The 19,335-nt window shown below is 36.6% G+C and overlaps 3 protein-coding genes across 6 annotated transcripts; 1 reads left to right on the forward strand and 2 right to left on the reverse strand.

Annotated features, from left to right (window-relative positions):
• Positions 1 to 622: 622 nt before the first annotated feature.
• LOC112751243 (protein phosphatase 2C and cyclic nucleotide-binding/kinase domain-containing protein) lies at positions 623 to 8,812 on the reverse strand. 4 transcript variants are annotated; one of them, XR_011872540.1, is made up of 15 exons: positions 7,300 to 8,806; positions 5,779 to 5,910; positions 5,439 to 5,654; positions 5,141 to 5,266; positions 4,888 to 4,950; positions 4,380 to 4,462; positions 3,770 to 4,001; positions 3,381 to 3,694; positions 3,186 to 3,261; positions 3,002 to 3,068; positions 2,422 to 2,699; positions 2,256 to 2,341; positions 2,015 to 2,136; positions 1,557 to 1,713; positions 623 to 1,391 (listed from the first exon to the last, which is right to left on the reverse strand). XR_011872540.1 is itself a non-coding variant. In XM_025800310.3 (15 exons), the coding sequence occupies exons 1-15, from the start codon at positions 8,356 to 8,358 to the stop codon at positions 1,146 to 1,148; spliced, it is 3,237 nt and encodes a 1,078-aa protein (XP_025656095.1). In that variant the 5' UTR covers positions 8,359 to 8,812; the 3' UTR covers positions 623 to 1,145. The 4 variants fall into 4 exon arrangements, 2 of the variants coding, with proteins under 2 accessions (XP_025656095.1, XP_025656094.1); XR_011872539.1 differs by having other exon boundaries at positions 5,439 to 5,669; positions 7,300 to 8,802; XM_025800310.3 differs by having other exon boundaries at positions 2,256 to 2,321; positions 7,300 to 8,812.
• Positions 8,813 to 12,038: 3,226 nt separating this feature from the next.
• LOC112749226 (uncharacterized) lies at positions 12,039 to 12,938 on the reverse strand. Its single transcript, XM_025797486.1, has 2 exons — positions 12,866 to 12,938; positions 12,039 to 12,733 (listed from the first exon to the last, which is right to left on the reverse strand). Exons 1-2 carry the CDS (start codon positions 12,936 to 12,938, stop codon positions 12,039 to 12,041), a joined length of 768 nt encoding a protein of 255 aa, XP_025653271.1.
• Positions 12,939 to 17,909: 4,971 nt separating this feature from the next.
• Positions 17,910 to 18,329, forward strand: LOC140179412 (uncharacterized). The gene has a single exon (XM_072218289.1). It carries the CDS (start codon positions 17,910 to 17,912, stop codon positions 18,327 to 18,329), a length of 420 nt encoding a protein of 139 aa, XP_072074390.1.
• Positions 18,330 to 19,335: the final 1,006 nt, after the last annotated feature.

Consider the following 19,335-nt stretch of genomic DNA (forward strand, 5'->3'; position numbering starts at 1 on the left):
AATGACTGAAACATTCACCATTTCACCCACCCCTTCCACCAACACCAAGTGACCATCAAATCATGGTTCTAAACTACTTCAGGTGCCTAATTAACCATGAAGTTCCCCTCCTTGCTTCGAGTAAAAGTCCTCTATCAACATTTAGCAATTGTTACAATTGTCAATGCAATTTTAAATTATTGATTCATTAAATTTTTGTCAGGGGTAGGTCTAATTCGTGTCTTTATCGGGTTAAAAGTATAATAGTCAAGAGAGATGGGAAAGATAAATAAATTATGGAGATTGGACAAGACTAACACAAGTGATAAACACGTGTGCTCAAAATTTTTATATATTTAAACAAAAAGATGTGTTTTTATTTGGTGCATTGACAGATATATTTGTGATCTCGAACTTAGAGGCCAACCTACTCTGAGTTATTTGTTTTCAGTTTAAAGTAGATACACATTAACATCAACAATATAGAGATTAATTTATGTTCACTTGTACCTGGCCAGTAAAACTACAAAAAAGTAAACAAATTGTGATAAATAGTTATTATGATTGGTATTTAGTAATCTCATATTATTTAAATTATATTTGACAATGCTTCAAAATAGAAATAAAATAATGGATTACTTCATACACAATCATGAATATAATATTTTATACATATTTATGTGACTCTCAGTACGATGAACATATCTGTTCCTGACAATAGAATTTTCTTAAGTGGGTTATACAGAAAACTTCTAAACATGAATATTTTAATTGAAAAATGATAAGAAACCCACTCAAGTACAAGTATATAATATTTACAAAGGAGAGGAATTCCCAAAATAATAAGAAAAAATTGAAAGAAAAAAGAGGTGAAGAGAATATAAAGAACATAATTGAACCTACCCTACTCATATTCAACTACTTAAATAAATAAATAGAAAGCATGGAAAACACCAAGAATATTTGGTTTTCCAATGCAATCATGTCACAAAAAAGTGAACTATGGGGGGAATATTCTGATATCAAATGTGTCACTTTGCATCTTCTGGTTCATTGCAATCTTGGATTGCAATTATCCAACAAAGCAAAGGTATTTAAATATTGGTGTATAGCCAAATTTTAAAATAAGAGGACACAGAAACCTAATAATGTTCTCATATTCTCTCTTACCAGTCCTCAAGCCATTCAGGCACATTGAGTTCTTCTACCTCCTGTAATGGGGAACCTAGAGAACCACTGCAATCCTCAGAATGAACTTCCAGGTATTGTGTAACACGAGAAACGATTTCCGGAGGAGCGGGAAAAGTGCGGTGGCGAATCCCTTCCCATTCAACACCATTAAACCATGGGTGACTCTTGACAGAATCAGTACCTTGGCTACCAAGTCTAGTAGTTTCTTCCACATCAAGTAACTGAACAAATGCCAAAGGAAAATGAACAAGTTACATATAAACTTTTACAAATAGAAGGTAAATGTATAATATTGCCTAGCCGCAAGGGAGATTATTGTAATTTTCCCTAAGTCATAAGCGATGATATCTAAATGGGGGCCTTATAGAAAGAGAGTAGTAATATACCTTGGATATGATATCAACAGCGTCGGGGTTGAATGTATCTGGAAGATGTAGCTTCCGCTTTGCAATTTTGGCAACTGTATCAAGTTCATTTTCCCTCCATGATCCAAATGGCATTTCACTTCGTAGCATAAAATATATCAGAACTCCCAACGCCCACCTGTATAGTATAACATCAATGAGATTTCTCAACTTGTATAGTATATTAGTATAACATCAATGAGATTTCTCAACTTGACGTTTCAAGGAACACAGATCATTGCTATTAGTGCCATCAAACAATGTACATTACTTATGTTTACATTTATTTGTTAACGTCACCCTTCAGTACATTCTCGAATTAATGTATCTAGATACAAGATATACCGAAAAGTAACAATGACAGATAAAACAAAATGAATGGAGAACCATTCATTTCAATTTAATGACACAAAAGTTCTTGTTGATAACTTTATTCATACCAGTCAGCAGGGAAACTGTGGCCTTTTCCCAACACAATCTCTGGAGCTAGTGAATCTGCCATCCCACAAATTGTGAATGTTCTTTCACTGGCGAGCTTCTTACCAAATCTAAAGTCAACCAGCTACAACCAATGACAAATTTACGAGTAAAAAAATTGAAAAATTGAATATAATAGAATCTAATGGTAACATAATTAAAACAAACATATAAGAGAAATCAATAAAACATAAGTATCCAAACCTGTATATGTCCTGTTTGGTCCAACATCACAACATCAGGCGAGACTCCTCTGTAGAGAACACCATTCTGAAACTCAAATATGAAATCTTAATGAGGACAAGAAAGAAAAGTTAGTCACAAGGCCAAGAAGGCAAATTGAGGCAAAAGCATTAGTTAGATATACAACCTTGTGCAGATCTTCTAAAGCAATAACAACAGATGCAGCACAAAACTGTGCGGCCGATTCACCAAAAGGACTTGAAAGTATGGAAGACAAAGGGCAAGCAAGGAGTGTATTTAACACTATTCCAGCATATATGCTGTCGGCAGAAGTGCATAAAACCTGTGGTATACATGCTGAAGAGCTCACACCCTTCATCAAATCTTTCTCTTTCAAGACTTGTGCTTCTTTTCCCAGCCTTTTCACTTTTGGCTTGGAAAATCTCTTCAATGTAAGCAAATTTTCTGCTTGCAAAACATACTCGGTCAGTGAATTGCATTAAAACGCTATGTTTTTTAATTCATTAATGACTATATTCAATTCTATTAATTGATGTAGGAAAAAGACAACCAAGTCACCCTCCAATGGTGGTAAGTTTTGAATCAATTTACTCAACCAAAAAACTTGAGCCAAATTTAGAGACCGACGTTAATTGATATATAAAAGTAAAACTTGAAGGAATAAAGTCATTTAAAATAATTATTTCTGGAATTTAAATATGCATTGCTCAAATTTAAAGAGAGAAGTTAGAGATAGATTAATCTACCTGCTTCTCCAAACTTTACAAGCCCAATATCAGAGCAGTCAGTAGAATAGACACTCTTTATCCATTCCTACAAAGAAAAGGACCATGAAGTAATTTGTGGATCTCATTCCCAATGCATGAGAGAGAGAGAGAGAGAGAGAGAGAGAGAGAGAGAGAGAGAGAGAGAGAGAGAGAGAGAGCTTACCAAATCTGAGAGCTGGACTTTTCCTAGGGATGAAAAGTCAAAATTTCTAGCCAACTCTTTGGAATTATGTCTTGACCTACAGGTCAAAGTGATAGTGCCGGTTATATGAAGCTACATCTTTTAGAGCAACAAATGGGCAAATAAACAAAAAACCAAAATGCTGATTTCTGCTATATGCATGCATAAAAAACTTACTTGCGATCCTCCTGAGAAATCTTTTGTATGGAGCCAACAACAGATTCAAATTTCTCTTTTGTTAATATAGCACATACAACGTCACCCACAGCAACAGCACTTAAGGGACCAACCTTTTCACCAAGAAGGGCCCATTCACCAAAATAGCTTCCCTCTTGCTTCTCTATTGACAATTCTATTCTGCTCTGTGCATTATCATTCACATTTTCCAAATCAGGCTCGAGGCTGCAAACATTTGGATTCATCAATAAATCCGCATCAAAAGTGATTTTCACTTGTCCCTTCTGGATTATGTACAATCCATGGACTTCACTCTGCAAAAGCATACTAAAGAAATTCAAGAAAAGATTAGAGAATAATTAAATAAAAATATTCGGGAAAGTACTTACACGATCAATTATTGTCTGCCCACTTGCGTAGAAGACTTCAGAGAGGGAGTCAGAAATCTGACTCAGTTGTAAAATTGACAATCTTGACAGGAGATCTACAGATCGTAGCAACTTCAAGGATGACAAATTCGAGAATTCTGACATTAGAATGCCTCGAAAATCTTCTCGCTTTAAAGCCCAAAGAGTCCCTTTAGTTACAGCACGTACAGAAGCCTGGAGTGGTTTATTGTACCTGCAATGTCACGTTTCAGGAAAAAATATAAATTTTCTAGGTAAGAGACCTATGGTGTCAATGCAGAGTTGCAGTCACTATAAAAAATAAGAAAAGAGTTGAAAATCACTTTGGAAGATTTCCAAGGAAAACGAACAAGAAAAATGCAGATGCAAATGCACTATAGTCAGTACCGTGAGGGAAAAATCATATAAATTGGCCATGTTCTAGAATATTGTAATACTTTTGGTTAACTTCATGTCCCTGAATGGATTATAGTCCTCAACAAATATGTAAACTTGAGTAAACTTGAATGACCTGATAGTTGGATATTTTTCATGTCACAAAAAATTTCTTCAATCAGCGTGGACCACAAGGGGAAAAATGGATAGTACTCACATTAGAGCAAGCTCTCCAAAGCATGATAGTTTTTCCGATGTGTAACGCTGTAAAACCTTGGTTACTTCCCCATCTTTTTCTTCCTGCCATTGTTATAAACACAGAACAAAAATTTTAACACATCTTGTTCACAACAAAGAAAGTAATCCAGTTTTAGAAATGCTTGTAGAAGCAACATTTGTGATATGGTCCTAGACCTTGAAAACGTGATTTCATCTGGATTATGCAAGGGGCAAAGCCAAGAGAGCCGGAGTTCTGGATTAGGTTTTAGAAATAACAGAAAGGTGGTTTTTGTAAGTGTTTGTGTCAGTTGTCTTTATCATGAATGAAAAATTGCTTGCTAAGAAAGCTTTAAAAAAAATTATAATTTTTGGATGCCTGCAGATGCCATGATCCTTGCCTTGCCTCTGGCTTGAATAAATTTCAATATTTGCTTGAAAGAATAGTTGTGGAGCCATCACAGAGATCCATAAAATCGATACGGCAATCAAATGACAAAGATACAAACCTGAGTTGCCAAGACCTCAAATTCTCCACTACCAACAACATAAAAACAGTCACCTTCACTGCCCTGAAAAGTATAACTTTTTGTCACAATTTTTGCCATTGCAAAATACAAACCAAGTCAAAATAAACAGAGGTTTCTAATAGGAATGCAAGCTCCATTCAAGAATAGTGTTAATCCATTTTTCGCCAGAGAAATCCATAAAAGTTAAAGAACAAAGGTAAATAATTTTTCAATAATAAAGTAGATAACTGACCTGTTTGACTATAATATCACCAGGTTGCACCTCAACTCTTTCCATGGAATCCAATAGAACATTACATTGAGAAGCAGTAAGTTTTCGGAAGAGAAAATGATCATGCAGTGCTCGCTCTATCTGTGCCTGTTGTAGCATATGAAGAAGCACCATAAATGATAGATATTCAAACAAACTAAATGAGAAAAGATAAATCAATGAATTTATGCTTGTATACAAATGTTGCTATCAATGCAAACAAAATGTGAAAAATAGAGGAGTTAATGCAAAACAAAACAAGAAATAGATTGGGGATTACTTCTTCCTCCCATGTCTTCCTATGCGCTGAAGATGGAGCAACCCAAGCTTGCCCATTCTCCAGGGAATTTTCAATTGCTCGGAGGCGTGCCCTTGACAAGTCATGCCTTACCCGTTGGTTCCTAGAGTTCCAACCCAGGGTAGAGGGAGATTCTGAACCTGTCATCTCTACAACTTGAGGCACTGGAGTTCGTAAAGATTCGCCAAATGTTTTTTCCTGACCAACACCAGGCTGATCAGAGATGCTAAATCAGTTAATAACAAGAAACATGGGGAAATGAATGTATGAATATTGTTGGGAAATATAAATGAAAAGCAAGAAAAAAGGAATACTGTCATACTTCAGTTAGCCCATTTATATGCACAATGATGATTGTGATATCATCCGTACGAGTTTCATACTGTAGCCAAAGCCGATAAGATTCAGCTACTATTGCAGCACAAGCATCACGCGGATCTTTGAACTTTGCAACCTGGAAGCATAATGGCAAATTAAGTTACAAAATATTTGACTTAGATCCTATGATAAACCAAAATATAGGTGAAATATGGTATGAATATAATTGCAAAGCATTATCAAAATGTGTATACAGCTCTTAGGGTTTAGTAGTTGATTGTGGTCATCAATTTCTATCATTATAAGGGAAACCTTGGGATTTGCCTTATGATTTGATTTGGGCTACCAAATGATAAGCTGTTGGATCACTGATGCCTTAATCTAAGTCTGTGCATAAGAAATTGCTGACCAAGCTTCACCAAACAAAGGCATAGCCTAGAAAATTGTCACAGTTGGACACGGAGGGAAAAAAATACAATTACATAATAGATAAATCTGTGAATTTCCTTATTAGTTGGAAAATATTACCAGACAAAAATACACTAAATATGCATTCAATTTCAAAAAGCATTGTGCAATTTGGTAATGTGGATCCCGAAATTAAATTCACAATTAATTTTGCACATTACAATAATCAGTCTTAGTCATGGAGAATCTATACACAAAATTTACAAGCAAGTAGATCATAAGCCAAGGGTGGCATAATAAAGAACAAATTCCAGTTTTGATAGACAAACTACTATAACTTTGTTACTTATTGGGAGGGGAGATTCACGACCCTCCCAAAATCATATCTCTTTTAAAATCAATCTCACTCATTAAACAATAACTTAGGACATCTTGTGGATAGTTTGCTTGATATTCTGCTCATGCCAATCCTGCTTAAAGTGAGAAGTAGTTCATACTGAATTGTGAAATGACCAGAATTCCCCCCTATTTTGTAAAATAAAATATACTAAAAATCCTGTCATCGATTATAGTAAAACTACCACTGAAGTCAATATTCCTAAGTCCTAACAATGACCAGAAGCTTCACTCACTTATATTAGAGTGGTGGTAGGTCTCATAGAGTGCTTTGGCAGTGCATTCTTTGTGCTGGACTGAAGTGTGGGGCATTCAGGTGGAGCATACCCCAAGAATGTTTTGCACTCAATCATGTTTTCCAATAGCTTCCTTTACTTGCAGGTCTATACAACTAGTGCATTCTTTTCCTCAAAAAGTAACTTTTTGGTAAATTCCTAATTCGCAAATACAGTAAAGCATAGTCCCTAACATCAATTACACCCATTCATGATTGCGATTGAAAGAGGATGATAATTTCCTTGCCGCCAAACTTGCTTTATCAGAACATCCCCTAAAGCCAATATCAACAACAGAACCAGCAAAGGGCAACAACATTTTTTCTTTTTCCTCTCTAGAATCAGAATAAAGTTTATCCCAAAGGAAGACAAAAAGTTACACTACAGTTAAACCCCAAAAAATAAAAAAACAAAAGGTCAGAGAGAGAAAAGGTGAAAAGTTTTACCATATCAACTACCGTTTGGCTAGAGATGAATTCAAAGACACCATCACTTGCAAGCACGAAGAAAGGATGATCCTTGGTGAGCTCGAAGACAACAATCTCAGGGTTAGCAACAACACCAATAGTCTCGGCAATTGAATCCCCAATGCTCCTTGTGAATGCAGTCCCAGGGTACATCCCATTGGGGACCCACAACCTCGGTGGGTCCCCATCATCATCACCTTCTTCATTTCCCCAACACTGAACTTCAGGATTCTTCAAACCCTCAATTTGATCCAGTGTCAAAACCCTGGCACCACACATCTTCACTCTCTCCAGCTCATCAGCCCTAAACGGAGTCTGATCCAACGACAAATCAACGGCCACAAGATCCTTCCCTCTCCTCTCTCCAATCACCGCCCTCGAATCGCCTGAATTCGCCACAATTATAGTTCTCCCTCTCACCAGCACCGTGATCGCCGTCGTCCCGCTCATGCTGTCATCCAAGACATCATTGTGAAGCTGCAAATTCGTGGCCAGAAAAGCACCGTGACAAGCCTCAACGGCATCGTTTTGGAATTTCGCACTTCGAAGAAGATTCTCACAGAGCTTCTGCTTGACAAACTGTGAACACTGCGCACCGAACTCGCCGTGGCCGTCGAAGACACCGAAGAAATGGTCATTCGGACTCGAACCAAACGGTGTGTGGATACAGAAGCTGTCCTGGTTCGCCTTGTCCAGTGCGTCAGGATAGTAACCTCTCTGTGACAAGAACGAGTACCGAAGCTCGTAGCTGAACGCAGGAACCTTCGCCACTTTACAACCTTCCGGTGGAAGGAACTGTGACGAAACCCTAGCGAGCCTCCGGATTCCGGCCTCCGGGTCCCGCGTCAAGCTGAGCTGATTCAGCACCTGGAAGTCGCCGTCCGGCGAGGCGGCGGCGGCGGCGGAGGATTCGTCTGGCTCGGAGGATGAGGTCCCGCGCGGAGGACGAGCGATTGCGTCGCCGTTGATGCTGGAGGCGGCGGCGGCACCTCCGACGCAGTTGTCGCCGATGCAAACACGAGAGTAGATGCAGCCCATGGAGAGGAATGGAAGGTTCTAGAAGATTGAGATGGCGGGGACAGTGGCATGAAGCGGCTGGGAATGGACATAAAAAACAGTGGTGGAGTGTGAGTGTGTGTGTGTTTTGTTATTATTGTGATGATTGAGTCGGGAATTGAAGGTGAACCACAGAATTGCTTGCATTAAATGTAGGGTGAAGATGGGGAGAAAGGGGAGAATAGAATGGTAAAAGTGATTAAGAAAGGAGATTAAGGAGTTAATGTAGGGATAAGGTAGCTGCTGCTGTTGACGGAGAAGGAGAAGGAAAATGAGAAGAAGGGAAGTGCGTAGTGCGCATAGTAGCAAAGATAGAGAGAGATAAAGGGAGGTATGAGTGCATGTGTGGTACGGTCAGAGTCACACAGCTTTTTGTTGACGATGATGTGGACTCCTTTTACGTTTTCACTTTTCACGCTCATCCTCATTCAACCCCACGTTTCTTTCGCTATGCATTATTATTATTAGACGTTAGTGGGTTTTTTTTTTTTTTAAAGTTAAATCCAAAATTTTTAGATGAGAAGAAAAGATTATATTATTTGAGATATAGTTTATTGGTTTTTTTTTTTATTAAAGATAGAATATTCGAACCCGCAATTTTTTAGTTGAGTATGGGGAAACTATGTCATTTGAGCTATAACTCATTGGCTATAGTTTATTGGCTATTAAACGTTATAATTTAAAATTTTTTATTTTATATTTAAAAATTTTTTTATTATAAATTAAAAAAATTATTTTTTTTTAAAAAAATTAACGAGACTTTAATTTCTGAAATTCAATTTTATTTTTTTGTGTGGAATACGTTTGTAGTAACTCTTGTGAATTTTAAATTTTAAATTTTTTTTGTGTTGGAGAACACTATTTTTATTACATCATTGTTAAATATAGTTTATTCATGTATGTATATGTATATTTTTAGAGACGATGATAATGATTGTTATTTTTTATTTTGAATTAAAAAGCACTCTACACCATAGGGTGGAGCAGACAGAATACAGAGGACTGAAAAGAATACATTACTAATAACTCCAAAGGTGATAACAACCCCTAGTCATCTTCGGCATTACCATCAACAACCAAAGGGAGCACCACCAATCCATTCGTCGGAAAGCATAAAGGACCTGTTGATGATTTCCACCGCACCTGAGCCATGATTATTGAAGACTCTATCATTCTTTTCTAGCCAAATTGCCCATAGTACAGCAAAGAATTCCACCAACCACCTCTTCTTCTCACTCTTTCGCTGTGCAGCCTGCGTCCATCTCTCAAAGTGGTGCTTCAAAGTACCTGGTATTGTCCAGACCCTACCAAGAGCAAAAAGCCACGCACACCACACCTGTCAAGTGAACTCGCAACCAACAAACAGATGAAAAACAGATTCAACAGACTTGCAACATAAAGTACACATATTATCAATCTGGTCAAGGACACCTAATCTGCATAGTCTTTCTTTAGTATTCACCCTTTCAATCAACACAAACCATGAAAACAGTTCAATCCTTGGCGGGACAAATCTCCTCCATATAGCACTAGTGAAGCTATAGCTCGTTATTTTCCCCGGAAGTACTTCTTCCTACATCACCTGCACAAAGGAGTTAGTGGAGAAAATACCAGTTTTATCAAATTTCCAAACCACTATATCCTCCCTCTCAGTTGTGAGCTTAACTGAACATAAGATCTCATGGAGTTGGTTCAAGAGTTCCAGCTCCCATTGAAATAACTCTCTCCTCCACTGGAAGCTCCATATCCACTTAAACCCATCCCAAAACCCGCAGTCTCCTATAACAGATCCTTTAAGGTTTGAAACCGAGAAAAGTCTAGGAAACAAATCTTTCAAGACACCACTAGTTAGCCAGTCATCCTCCCAGAATCGGGTTGTTCTGTCGTTCCCTACATCCATTGACAAACCTGTGATCATCTTTTCTCTGATTTGTGGCTCTCTGATTCGAAGCTGATAAATATCCTTCCATGGATCCCCTCTTGGAGGAACCGGTTGACCATGCAACATCTCAGAAGGATTCATGCTATTACAAGAGCACACTACTTTCTTCCATAAGAAGCAATCCTCTTTCGAAAATCGCCACCACTACTTAAACAGAAGAGCTGTGTTCCGTATTATTGCATCTCCTACTCCCAAGCCACTTGTCTTTTTAGGAGCCATCACTACCTCCCATCTTACTAGGGGTATCCCGGTCCTCCCATCCTCTTTATTCCACAAGAACGGTCTTTGTAAGGAGATCAACTTCTCCGCTACCGCCTTTGACAACTTGTATAAACTGAGGTAGTATATAGGCAGGCTATTAAGGACAGATTTAATGAGGACTAGCTTACCTGCTTTATTAAGGGTCTTTGCTTGCCACAGACTCAGCTTCTCTTCCACCTTATCAATCACTGGTTTCCACGTCCTAACTAGCCTCGAATTCGCACCCAAGGAAATTCCAAGGTACCGGACAGGGAGGGAGGCCTCCTTACATCCCAGCAAAAGACACATCTTACGCGCCTAACGCTTTTCACAATTAACCAGAATGAAGCTGGACTTCTCAAAATTGATACTCAATCCAGACATAAACTCGTAGCAGCGTAGGAGACACTTGTAATTCCTTATGGTCTCTTCCTCTGGAGGGCAGAAAAGTATGGTATCATCTGCAAACTGTAAGTGTGACAACTCAATGTTATCCCGTCCAACCAAAAGTGGAAAGATGCGTCCATTCCTCACTGCCTCCTCGATCATTCTATAAAGAACATCAACAACTAGCACAAACAGAAAGGAGATAAAGGATCTCCTTGTCGTAGGCCCCTTTCCATTTTGAAGGGCTTAGAGGGAGCGCCATTAATAAGTACTGACATAGTCGCAAAAAACATACACAGTCCTTAACCCACCCGCGCCACCTATGCCCAAAGCCCATCTTCTGCAGAACTATATCCACAAAACTCCATTTGACCCTATCATACGCCTTTTGAAAATCCAGTTTTATTATCGCTGAGCTCCTTTTTCTTGACTTTAACCACTGCACAGTTTCACAAGCTATCAAAGCTCCATCATGAATTTTTCTCCTCTGCACAAAAGCGCTCTGAGTCTCGCCTACTAATCCTGGCATCACATTCCGCATCCTCCAAACTAACACTTTAGAGATGACGTTATACACACAACCCACCATACTAATCGGCCGAAGGTCTTTGATTTCTGTTGCACCAACAAATTTCGGTGCTAATGCCACCCAGGTGACGTTCGAACCCTTGGGTAGCACAGCCGATTGGAAGAACCCTAAAACCGCTTCCGTGAATTCCTTCTCAACTTCTGCCCAACACTTCTTAATAAAGTTCATATTATATCCATCACTTCCTGGTGCTTTAGTGGACTCACAATCCCACACTGCAAGCTTTATTTCTTCAGCACTCGGCATCAATTCCAGCTTTATTGCCTCATCCTCAGTTATTCGCCTTACCAGCCCTTCCCGGAACCCTATACTTGGTGATGTTTCCTGATGGTATAAATCCTTATAGAAATCTCGTATAGCAACCTTAATCCGGGATTGATTTCGCACTAATCTTCCATGGATTCTTAAGGCATCAATCCGATTGTTCCTCCGACGAGTCGAGGCGATATTATGAAAGTATCTAGTATTTTTATCCATCTCCTTAGCATGTCTGGACCGTGACATCTACTTCCAATGAATTTCCTTTCTGATATACCATTTCTTGCAAGTGCTCACAAGCGCCTTCCTTCTAGCTTCCATTGTTCCATCATATACTCCATTGCTCACCATATCATCTACTTTCTTAATCTTCTCTTCAAACTTATTAATCCTCATGTCCAGATTTCCAAAATGGTCTCTATGCCATCTACCCAACGGAACCGTCAAAGCCTTCAACTTATCCATGAATTGACCCTCCCCTGTGCTCCTCCACTCCTCCTTCACCATCCGCAAAAATCCATCATGAGTAAACCACGAGTCTAGACTCCGAAACGGTCTTGGCCCCCCTTCCAACCTTGTGACATTCATAATCATTGGGCAATGGTCGGATAAGCCTCTTGGATCTCCTTGTAAACTTGTTTTAGAAAATTCTTCTAGCCACTCCAAACTAACCAAGACTCTGTCCATACGGCTACATGACTGGGCCCTGAACCATGTAAACCGCCGATCAGTTAATCCTAGGTCCATTAACTCCATATCATAAATCCAAGATTTAAACTCCACCGTGGACCTTGGCAAAGAAGTAGCCCCTTGTCTTTCATCCACCTGAACAATCTCGTTAAAATCCCCCATAAAGCAGAAAGGTACTTGGCATAAGCCTGTCAAAAAGCTCAACTCTTCCCACACAACAAGTTTGTCCTCCCTAACATGCTCACCATACACTAAACAGAACGCACACTGAAATTTATTTTTTACTAGCACTCCATCCATGCATAACCACCTACCTCCTATATAACAGTTACGTACATTAAACACTGTTGCATCTCACATCAACAACAAGTCTCCAGATGCACCTTCTGCTGCCACAAACTCCCAACCCACTACATCATTACCCCATAGTTGTACGACATCAAATTTAGTCACCATCTTTGTTTTAGTCTCTATCAAGCCTAACATATGCAAATTGAACTTCTTTCTAAAGTTCTTGACCATACTCACTTTTCCCATCCCTGCCAACCTCCGAATATTCCAGGATGCAAAAGTCATTTAAAAACAGTTGTACACACCTTTTTCGTATTTTTCGGACGACTTCTTCTTGCTTTTGCTTTCTGTTTAGCCTGCTTCTTCCTCATAGCTATTTCCTCATTATGTGCCTGGAGTATCGCCATTATATCCTCTTCCTCATTGTATAACACAGCACCAGATTCCACAGCGAGATCTCAAACCTGTCTGTTTTCTTGCATATCTTTCGTCCATTTGGTGTCAGGTGTTTCAGAAGCAGCATCACTCTCAACATCACTCTATACATCAAGCAATCCATCTTGCGCTCCCCCAACCCCCAAGTTCTCCAAGTCCGACGTCTCCACTAGTCCTGCTGCCGCAGCCACAGCTGGGGTAGTAACCGCACCATTCTCTGTCAAACATATTTGGCTCTGACAAACCCCAGCATCCTTTGTTGTCGTCATTACGCCCACTCCGTCACCATTACCGCCCCTCTCTCCTACCACCCGGCCATCGTCACGATCCCAGTCACTTTGTCTTAGTTCATCCACCTCTCGAGTTCCCTCTCCACTGTCGATGATGTTGAAGACACCATGCTTATTGTCGATCTAGTATTTAACTCCCTAACTTTCTTTCTCACACAAATTAAATTAAATTAGTTTTTTCAAGAGTAAAGGGTTGGAGAGCACCATTGTTAAATATGGCTTATTCCTGTATATCTATGTACTTTTGGGCTGCGTTTGTTTTTGAAAACAGAATAAGATAAGACATTAAAAACAAGACGTAAAGGACAGAGACACAAATTTTTGTGTTCTTGTATCCTGTTTGATGATAAAATATAATAATAAAAAATATAATTATAAAAAATTAACAAGAATAATGAAAGAAAAAATAAAAAATAAGTTGTGTCCCTTGTCAGTGTCTTCGTATCATTTCTGTCATGATGGCCACAAAATACACTGATTCAGTGTCTCTGGACACATTGTCTCTGTCCATGTCTCCTCTATCAAACATAATTTTGTATCTCTGTGTCCCTGTCTTACTGTCCTGTCTCTGTAAACAAACGTAGCCTTGAAGACGATGATAATGGTTGCTATTGTCAGTTGTAAAGCTTAAGAATTTGAGTTTCATTTCAACTAGTTATTTATGAAAAATTCAGAGTAAAATTCGCAAGTGCGACGAACTCTATAAAATTATAGAGGTTCGCTGGAGTGTGGCAACTCATCCTAAATCCTAAAAAAAATATATTCCAAAAATTATTTTGATTAATTTTTTTTAAAAAAATGACTTTTTTAGTTTATATAAAAAAACCCTGAGATTTTGAATTCATGATTTTACCGTTTTTCTTTCGAAAATGTTAGGCGGTCAAATTTTTTTATACGAAAACCTATGTGTATTATGTTTGGGGAAAAACTTTAAATGTATTAAATATATCGGTATTTTAATAATTTTAACCATTAATCTTAATTGTAATTATTGTGGGTAGGATAGATAAGGGTATGCCTTAAAGAAATTTAAATTACAAAAAATTATAAAATTAATCGTTAATAATTAACAGTTAATCTTAATCATTATTAACAAAAAATTATTAACGATATTAAAATAATTTTATTTTATTAATATGTATGAAATTTGAAATGATTGAGTTTTATATTTGCTTTAAAAAAATTTAATATTTCTGCGGGTTGGAAATGGTAGGATTTAGAAATTTAGAATGCGGGTAGAGTTAGAGTTAAGAGATTCTCCCCCCACAAATAAAATAGGATAGAATTTTAATGAAATTTTTAACCTGCGGGTAGGATCAGGGTAGAATCCCTACCCATTGTCAGCCCTATTTTTCCTTTACCTTCTCATATTCCCTTTTTTATATTTCCAAAAATTACGGTAAATTTTTTAAATGTGAGTAAAAAAATAAAATAGATAATTGAGTTATGTTAAAAGTATATTATTATGGTCATATTTGTTACAAATATTTAAAGGAGTGAAATTTGTATGTGAGAATCTATTTAAATTGTTATTCCTTTTACACTTTCGATCGAATAATTAAAAGATATGATTTGTAAGAAGATAGATTCTCAATTATGATGTATTGACACAGACATGGGACACGATACGAGACACACGGATATGCGAATTTAAAATTCTTATAAGATACAGAGACACGACATGTATATAAAATATAGTGTATTTTTTTAGATAAATTGTAATGATATTTTGATATTTTATTGATATTAAAATATAAATTAATTTTTTTATTATTTTTAATGTCTTTTTTTAATTATATAAAATATTTAAAATATTTTTGTTTTAATAATTAACAATATAATATTTCTAAACTCATTTCAAGAATACCTATTAAGAATAAGGTTAGACACACTGACACGTGATGGTATTTAAGTGTGTCAAAGCGTGTCCGGAGAAAAAAATTTTATTTTTTATTAAGAGACTGTTGGACATAGAAGAAACGCGTGTTAGATGAATGTCGAAGAGTGTCATGTTTGAAATATGTCTGACAAGCAGACACGGCAAATTAAGGAAGTGTCAGTGCTTTATAGATTCTCAAATACCAAAGAGAGTATCATGTATTTTATATAGATATCCTAGATCAGTATTTGGTAGATTTGTTCAATTTCAAAACTAAGTACGTAAGCGATGAAGCGAGCATGTAAGAGATGTTTTCAATGTATATTGAAACTCACTCACAAATTTTGTTCATCGAGTTGTATATTGAGTTCAAACAAACTGAAGCCAATCGAAATATCGAATGGGAAGATTACAATAGTAATAGCGATAAGGAGTTTAAAAGAAACTATGAGATCGTTGATCCAAATGAAGACGAAAATTAAGGCACTATGGAGGCAGATATCACGGAAGTGGCAAATGTACTAGCAAATCAGCATCCGTTTGAAGAGCTGTCTTTCATGCGCGCATTAGATTTTGGAGATCATGCATGCGCCGGAGTTTTCTAAATATATAAATGCACATATAAAATTTGAATATTTGTTTATATGATAGATTAATATTGTAGATTTAGTTAAATTTAGAAAAAGAAACAAAATTTTGTCATTATTTATATTATATATCGATTAATGATATACGTGATCCGTGGAATATAATTTATTAATTAGTATTTGTTTACTCATTTATTTAGTTAGATATAGAATAATTACCTGACTAGGTTTAAGTAATTTTATAGTTAAATTATGGATACTTACTTGATTAGGAAAACATATATGTTTATATTTATATTAATTTATTAAATATTTATTTATAATATATAATTTTAATTGATTTTAGAAATATAAATTCATAAATAAATATTTATAACGTATAATTTATAGATAGATTTTAATTTAAATTTTATTTATTTAATACTTATTTATTAAATATTTATCTCGTGATATTGTAGTAGAGCTTCCTATTGTGATAGATGGTGAATTCGCCGTAGAAATAGAATTTAGTTTTAGGGTGATTGTCATTATGGCGATGAAAGATTATACCATCCGTAAAAGTGTAGATTATTGGGTGTATAAGTTGAAATTGATGATATTTTATATCAAATATACACAATACAACACAAGTTGTGATTTACTGATCAGGGTTAGTATGATTCGCAGAAAGTACTGTTAGAAGATATAAGGAGGTATAATGGTAGTCACACTTGTACTAAAGTCACCATTTTTTAGGACATTCGAAGCTGGATTTCAATACAATTACAGAAGTAATAGAGCCGTTGGTAGAGGCTAACACCTCTATGAAGGTGAAATCAGTCATTGCGAAAGTATAGCTGAAGTTCAATTACACCATAAGTTATCGCAAAGCATGGTAAGTAAAGTAAAAGTCAGTAAAAAAAATTTTCAGATGTTGGAAAAGTTTCATACGAATCTTTGCCCATATGGTTTGAACATATGTCACAAGGAGTTATCAGTAGTCGTTCATTTTGAAACCATACCTGCATACTAGGGGGCATGACTTGGTAACTGATATTCGAGTATTACATCGAGTCTTCTAAAATTTTTATCCTTACAGTAGAGCATTCAAACATTGCAAACTAGTTGTCTAGGTAAATGGGACTCACTTGTATGAAAAATATAAGGGTTATCTATTGATTACAATTTCATAGGATAATAATAATGATATCGTGTCTATTGCATTTGCCATTGTGGAGGGAGAGACTTCTGATACGTGACAGTTTTTCTTATTAACTTGCAACAACATATGGTAACTGGGATGGTGTGGAACTTATTGCTGATCGACACGACTCCATTAATTCAGCTATTGCTCGTAATAACGGAGCTTGGTTGCTTCCTAGAGCTTTTCACATGTTTTGCATCAAGCATATAGAATCGAACTTATTGAGGAAGTTCAAGGCACCATATATACCTGAAGCTTATCGTCAACGTATGTAAATTTGAATATATTGAAATTTGTTATTGTTATGATTATCATTATTATGAATGTCATTTATACTTGGTGTTTGTACTTTTATTTATTGCAAGATATTCGAGAACGGCTCGACAATACAAGATACGTTATCAGCATTTACGAAAACGGGGTGAGACTCACACTAATTAGTTAAACCGGATCCTACGTGAACAATATGCTTTGGCATCCAATGGTGGTTATCGATGGAGTCATACGACCATGAATCTAGTGGAGCGCATCAATTCAGTTTTAAAGGGGCGTGCAATCTCCCACTCACTGCATTTGTCAAGGCAATATTTTATAGGTTTAATTAGTTGTTCACAAAAAAAGAGCCAAAGCTGAGGCTTGCATTAATGATGGACATATTTTCTATGGGCTTGTAACCTCCAAATTGCATGCAAATCAACGTGCCTCGAAAATATCCAGGTTACTTATTTTGACGGGTAGAATGAGATATTTGAAGTGTGTGAGATGCCCAGTGGAGTGGAGTATGCATTTGACCTACGTCGACAATATTGTGACTGTAGTGAATTTCAGGTGGACCGAATTCTGTGTCGACATATATATGCTTGTTGTGAGAATCGACGGGTAGATTGGCAAATGTACGTTTGTGATGTTTATAAGATGGACCAAATTCGAAGGGTATATAAAGCTAGGTTTAGGCTACTAGAAAATCTCACAACATGGTCTGTTTACTACGGATCTCCATTCGTACCAAATTCGTTCCTCAGACGAGTTACTAAAGGTCGACCAAAGATGACTTACTTCTTGAATGAGATAGACACTCGGATGTTGCGTGGTCCTAGGCATTGTAGGCAATGTGGTGGCGAGGGCCACAGTTGTAGTAGAAGCCGTCAACACGATGGTGTAAGTGCATGTTCTTCTGCTTAATAAAGTTACTAGCGTTGTTGTATTTCCTTAGTAGGAGAGTTCTATGACATTTGTATTTTATATATTGTATCCAAGTATTTAGTACTTAGTCGATAAAAACAACATTTTAGTTAATATAATTAACAAAAAATGAATTAACATAATCATCAACATAATTTTAAGAACATACTACTTTTTCATTGTCCACTTTATCTCTTTCACAAAATTTTTGCATTTCTTAGCGACCTTGTTGAACGCAAACGGGGTGAATCGATTAGCTTTACGATGTGGAGGATCAACTCTAAGATTGTAGTTTTTGCCTCGTTCAGATGGAGTTGATACTTGTACCTGTGTCACCTACATAAATATAAAAATACATCACATACATACATCAACGAAATAATAAAATACTAATAAGTAATAAAAATACATCTACCAACTAATAAAACCAAATAGTCTACTAAGTAGTCTACCAATAAAATACATTACCTGCACTAGACCCTGGATCATCATCACGATCATAATCGTTGTTGTGGAATTCTTGACCGACATCTTTATTATTGTTGTCATCTTCATTCTTATTCTGGTCATCATTATCTGGAGATCTACTAAATAGTCATCAATCTCGTAATCAACTCTTTTAGTACTCTTGTCAATTAGAACTATTAGAATACGACGCAGATTTTTGCTGTTTATAATTTCTCGACTCTATCACTCTTATTCGAGTCAATAACTAGTTTTTTTTTCAGAATTTTTTAAAAAAATGCAACACCAAAATCTTGAATTCAAAGACCTTCTATTCGGAGTCCGGAATCATAAATCTAAGCAGTTGGCTAATTACTACATGACATTTTTTTTCTTTTTAAGTATTATTTTTAAAGTGATATTAGCTTGGAATTTTACCATGACTAATTCTCATCAATGCTATTAGATTCTATCTTCTTGTTATAATAACTTTACATAAAAATAAACATGATGATATTGGTTGCACAACTAATGATCTTGCAAATATTCAGAGTTAGTTTTA

The sequence above is a fragment of the Arachis hypogaea genome, chromosome 15 (assembly GCF_003086295.3).
Source record: "Arachis hypogaea cultivar Tifrunner chromosome 15, arahy.Tifrunner.gnm2.J5K5, whole genome shotgun sequence".
Taxonomy (NCBI): domain Eukaryota; kingdom Viridiplantae; phylum Streptophyta; class Magnoliopsida; order Fabales; family Fabaceae; genus Arachis; species Arachis hypogaea.

Coding starts and splice junctions, on each gene's coding strand:
- LOC112751243 (XM_025800309.3), bottom strand. CDS start 8,358: ATGGGCTGCATCTACTCTCGTGTTTGCATCGGCGACAACTGCGTCGGA. Junction 3,069..3,185: donor AAGTCCAGCTCTCAGATTTG/GTAAGCTCTCTC, acceptor TTTTCTTTGTAG/GAATGGATAAAGAGTGTCTA. Junction 1,714..2,014: donor CACAGTTTCCCTGCTGACTG/GTATGAATAAAG, acceptor TATACTATACAG/GTGGGCGTTGGGAGTTCTGA.
- LOC112749226 (XM_025797486.1), bottom strand. CDS start 12,938: ATGGTGACTAAATTTGATGTCGTACAACTATGGGGTAATGATGTAGTG. Junction 12,734..12,865: donor GGAGTTTGTGGCAGCAGAAG/GTGCATCTGGAG, acceptor CGTTCTGTTTAG/TGTATGGTGAGCATGTTAGG.
- LOC140179412 (XM_072218289.1), top strand. CDS start 17,910: ATGCCCAGTGGAGTGGAGTATGCATTTGACCTACGTCGACAATATTGT.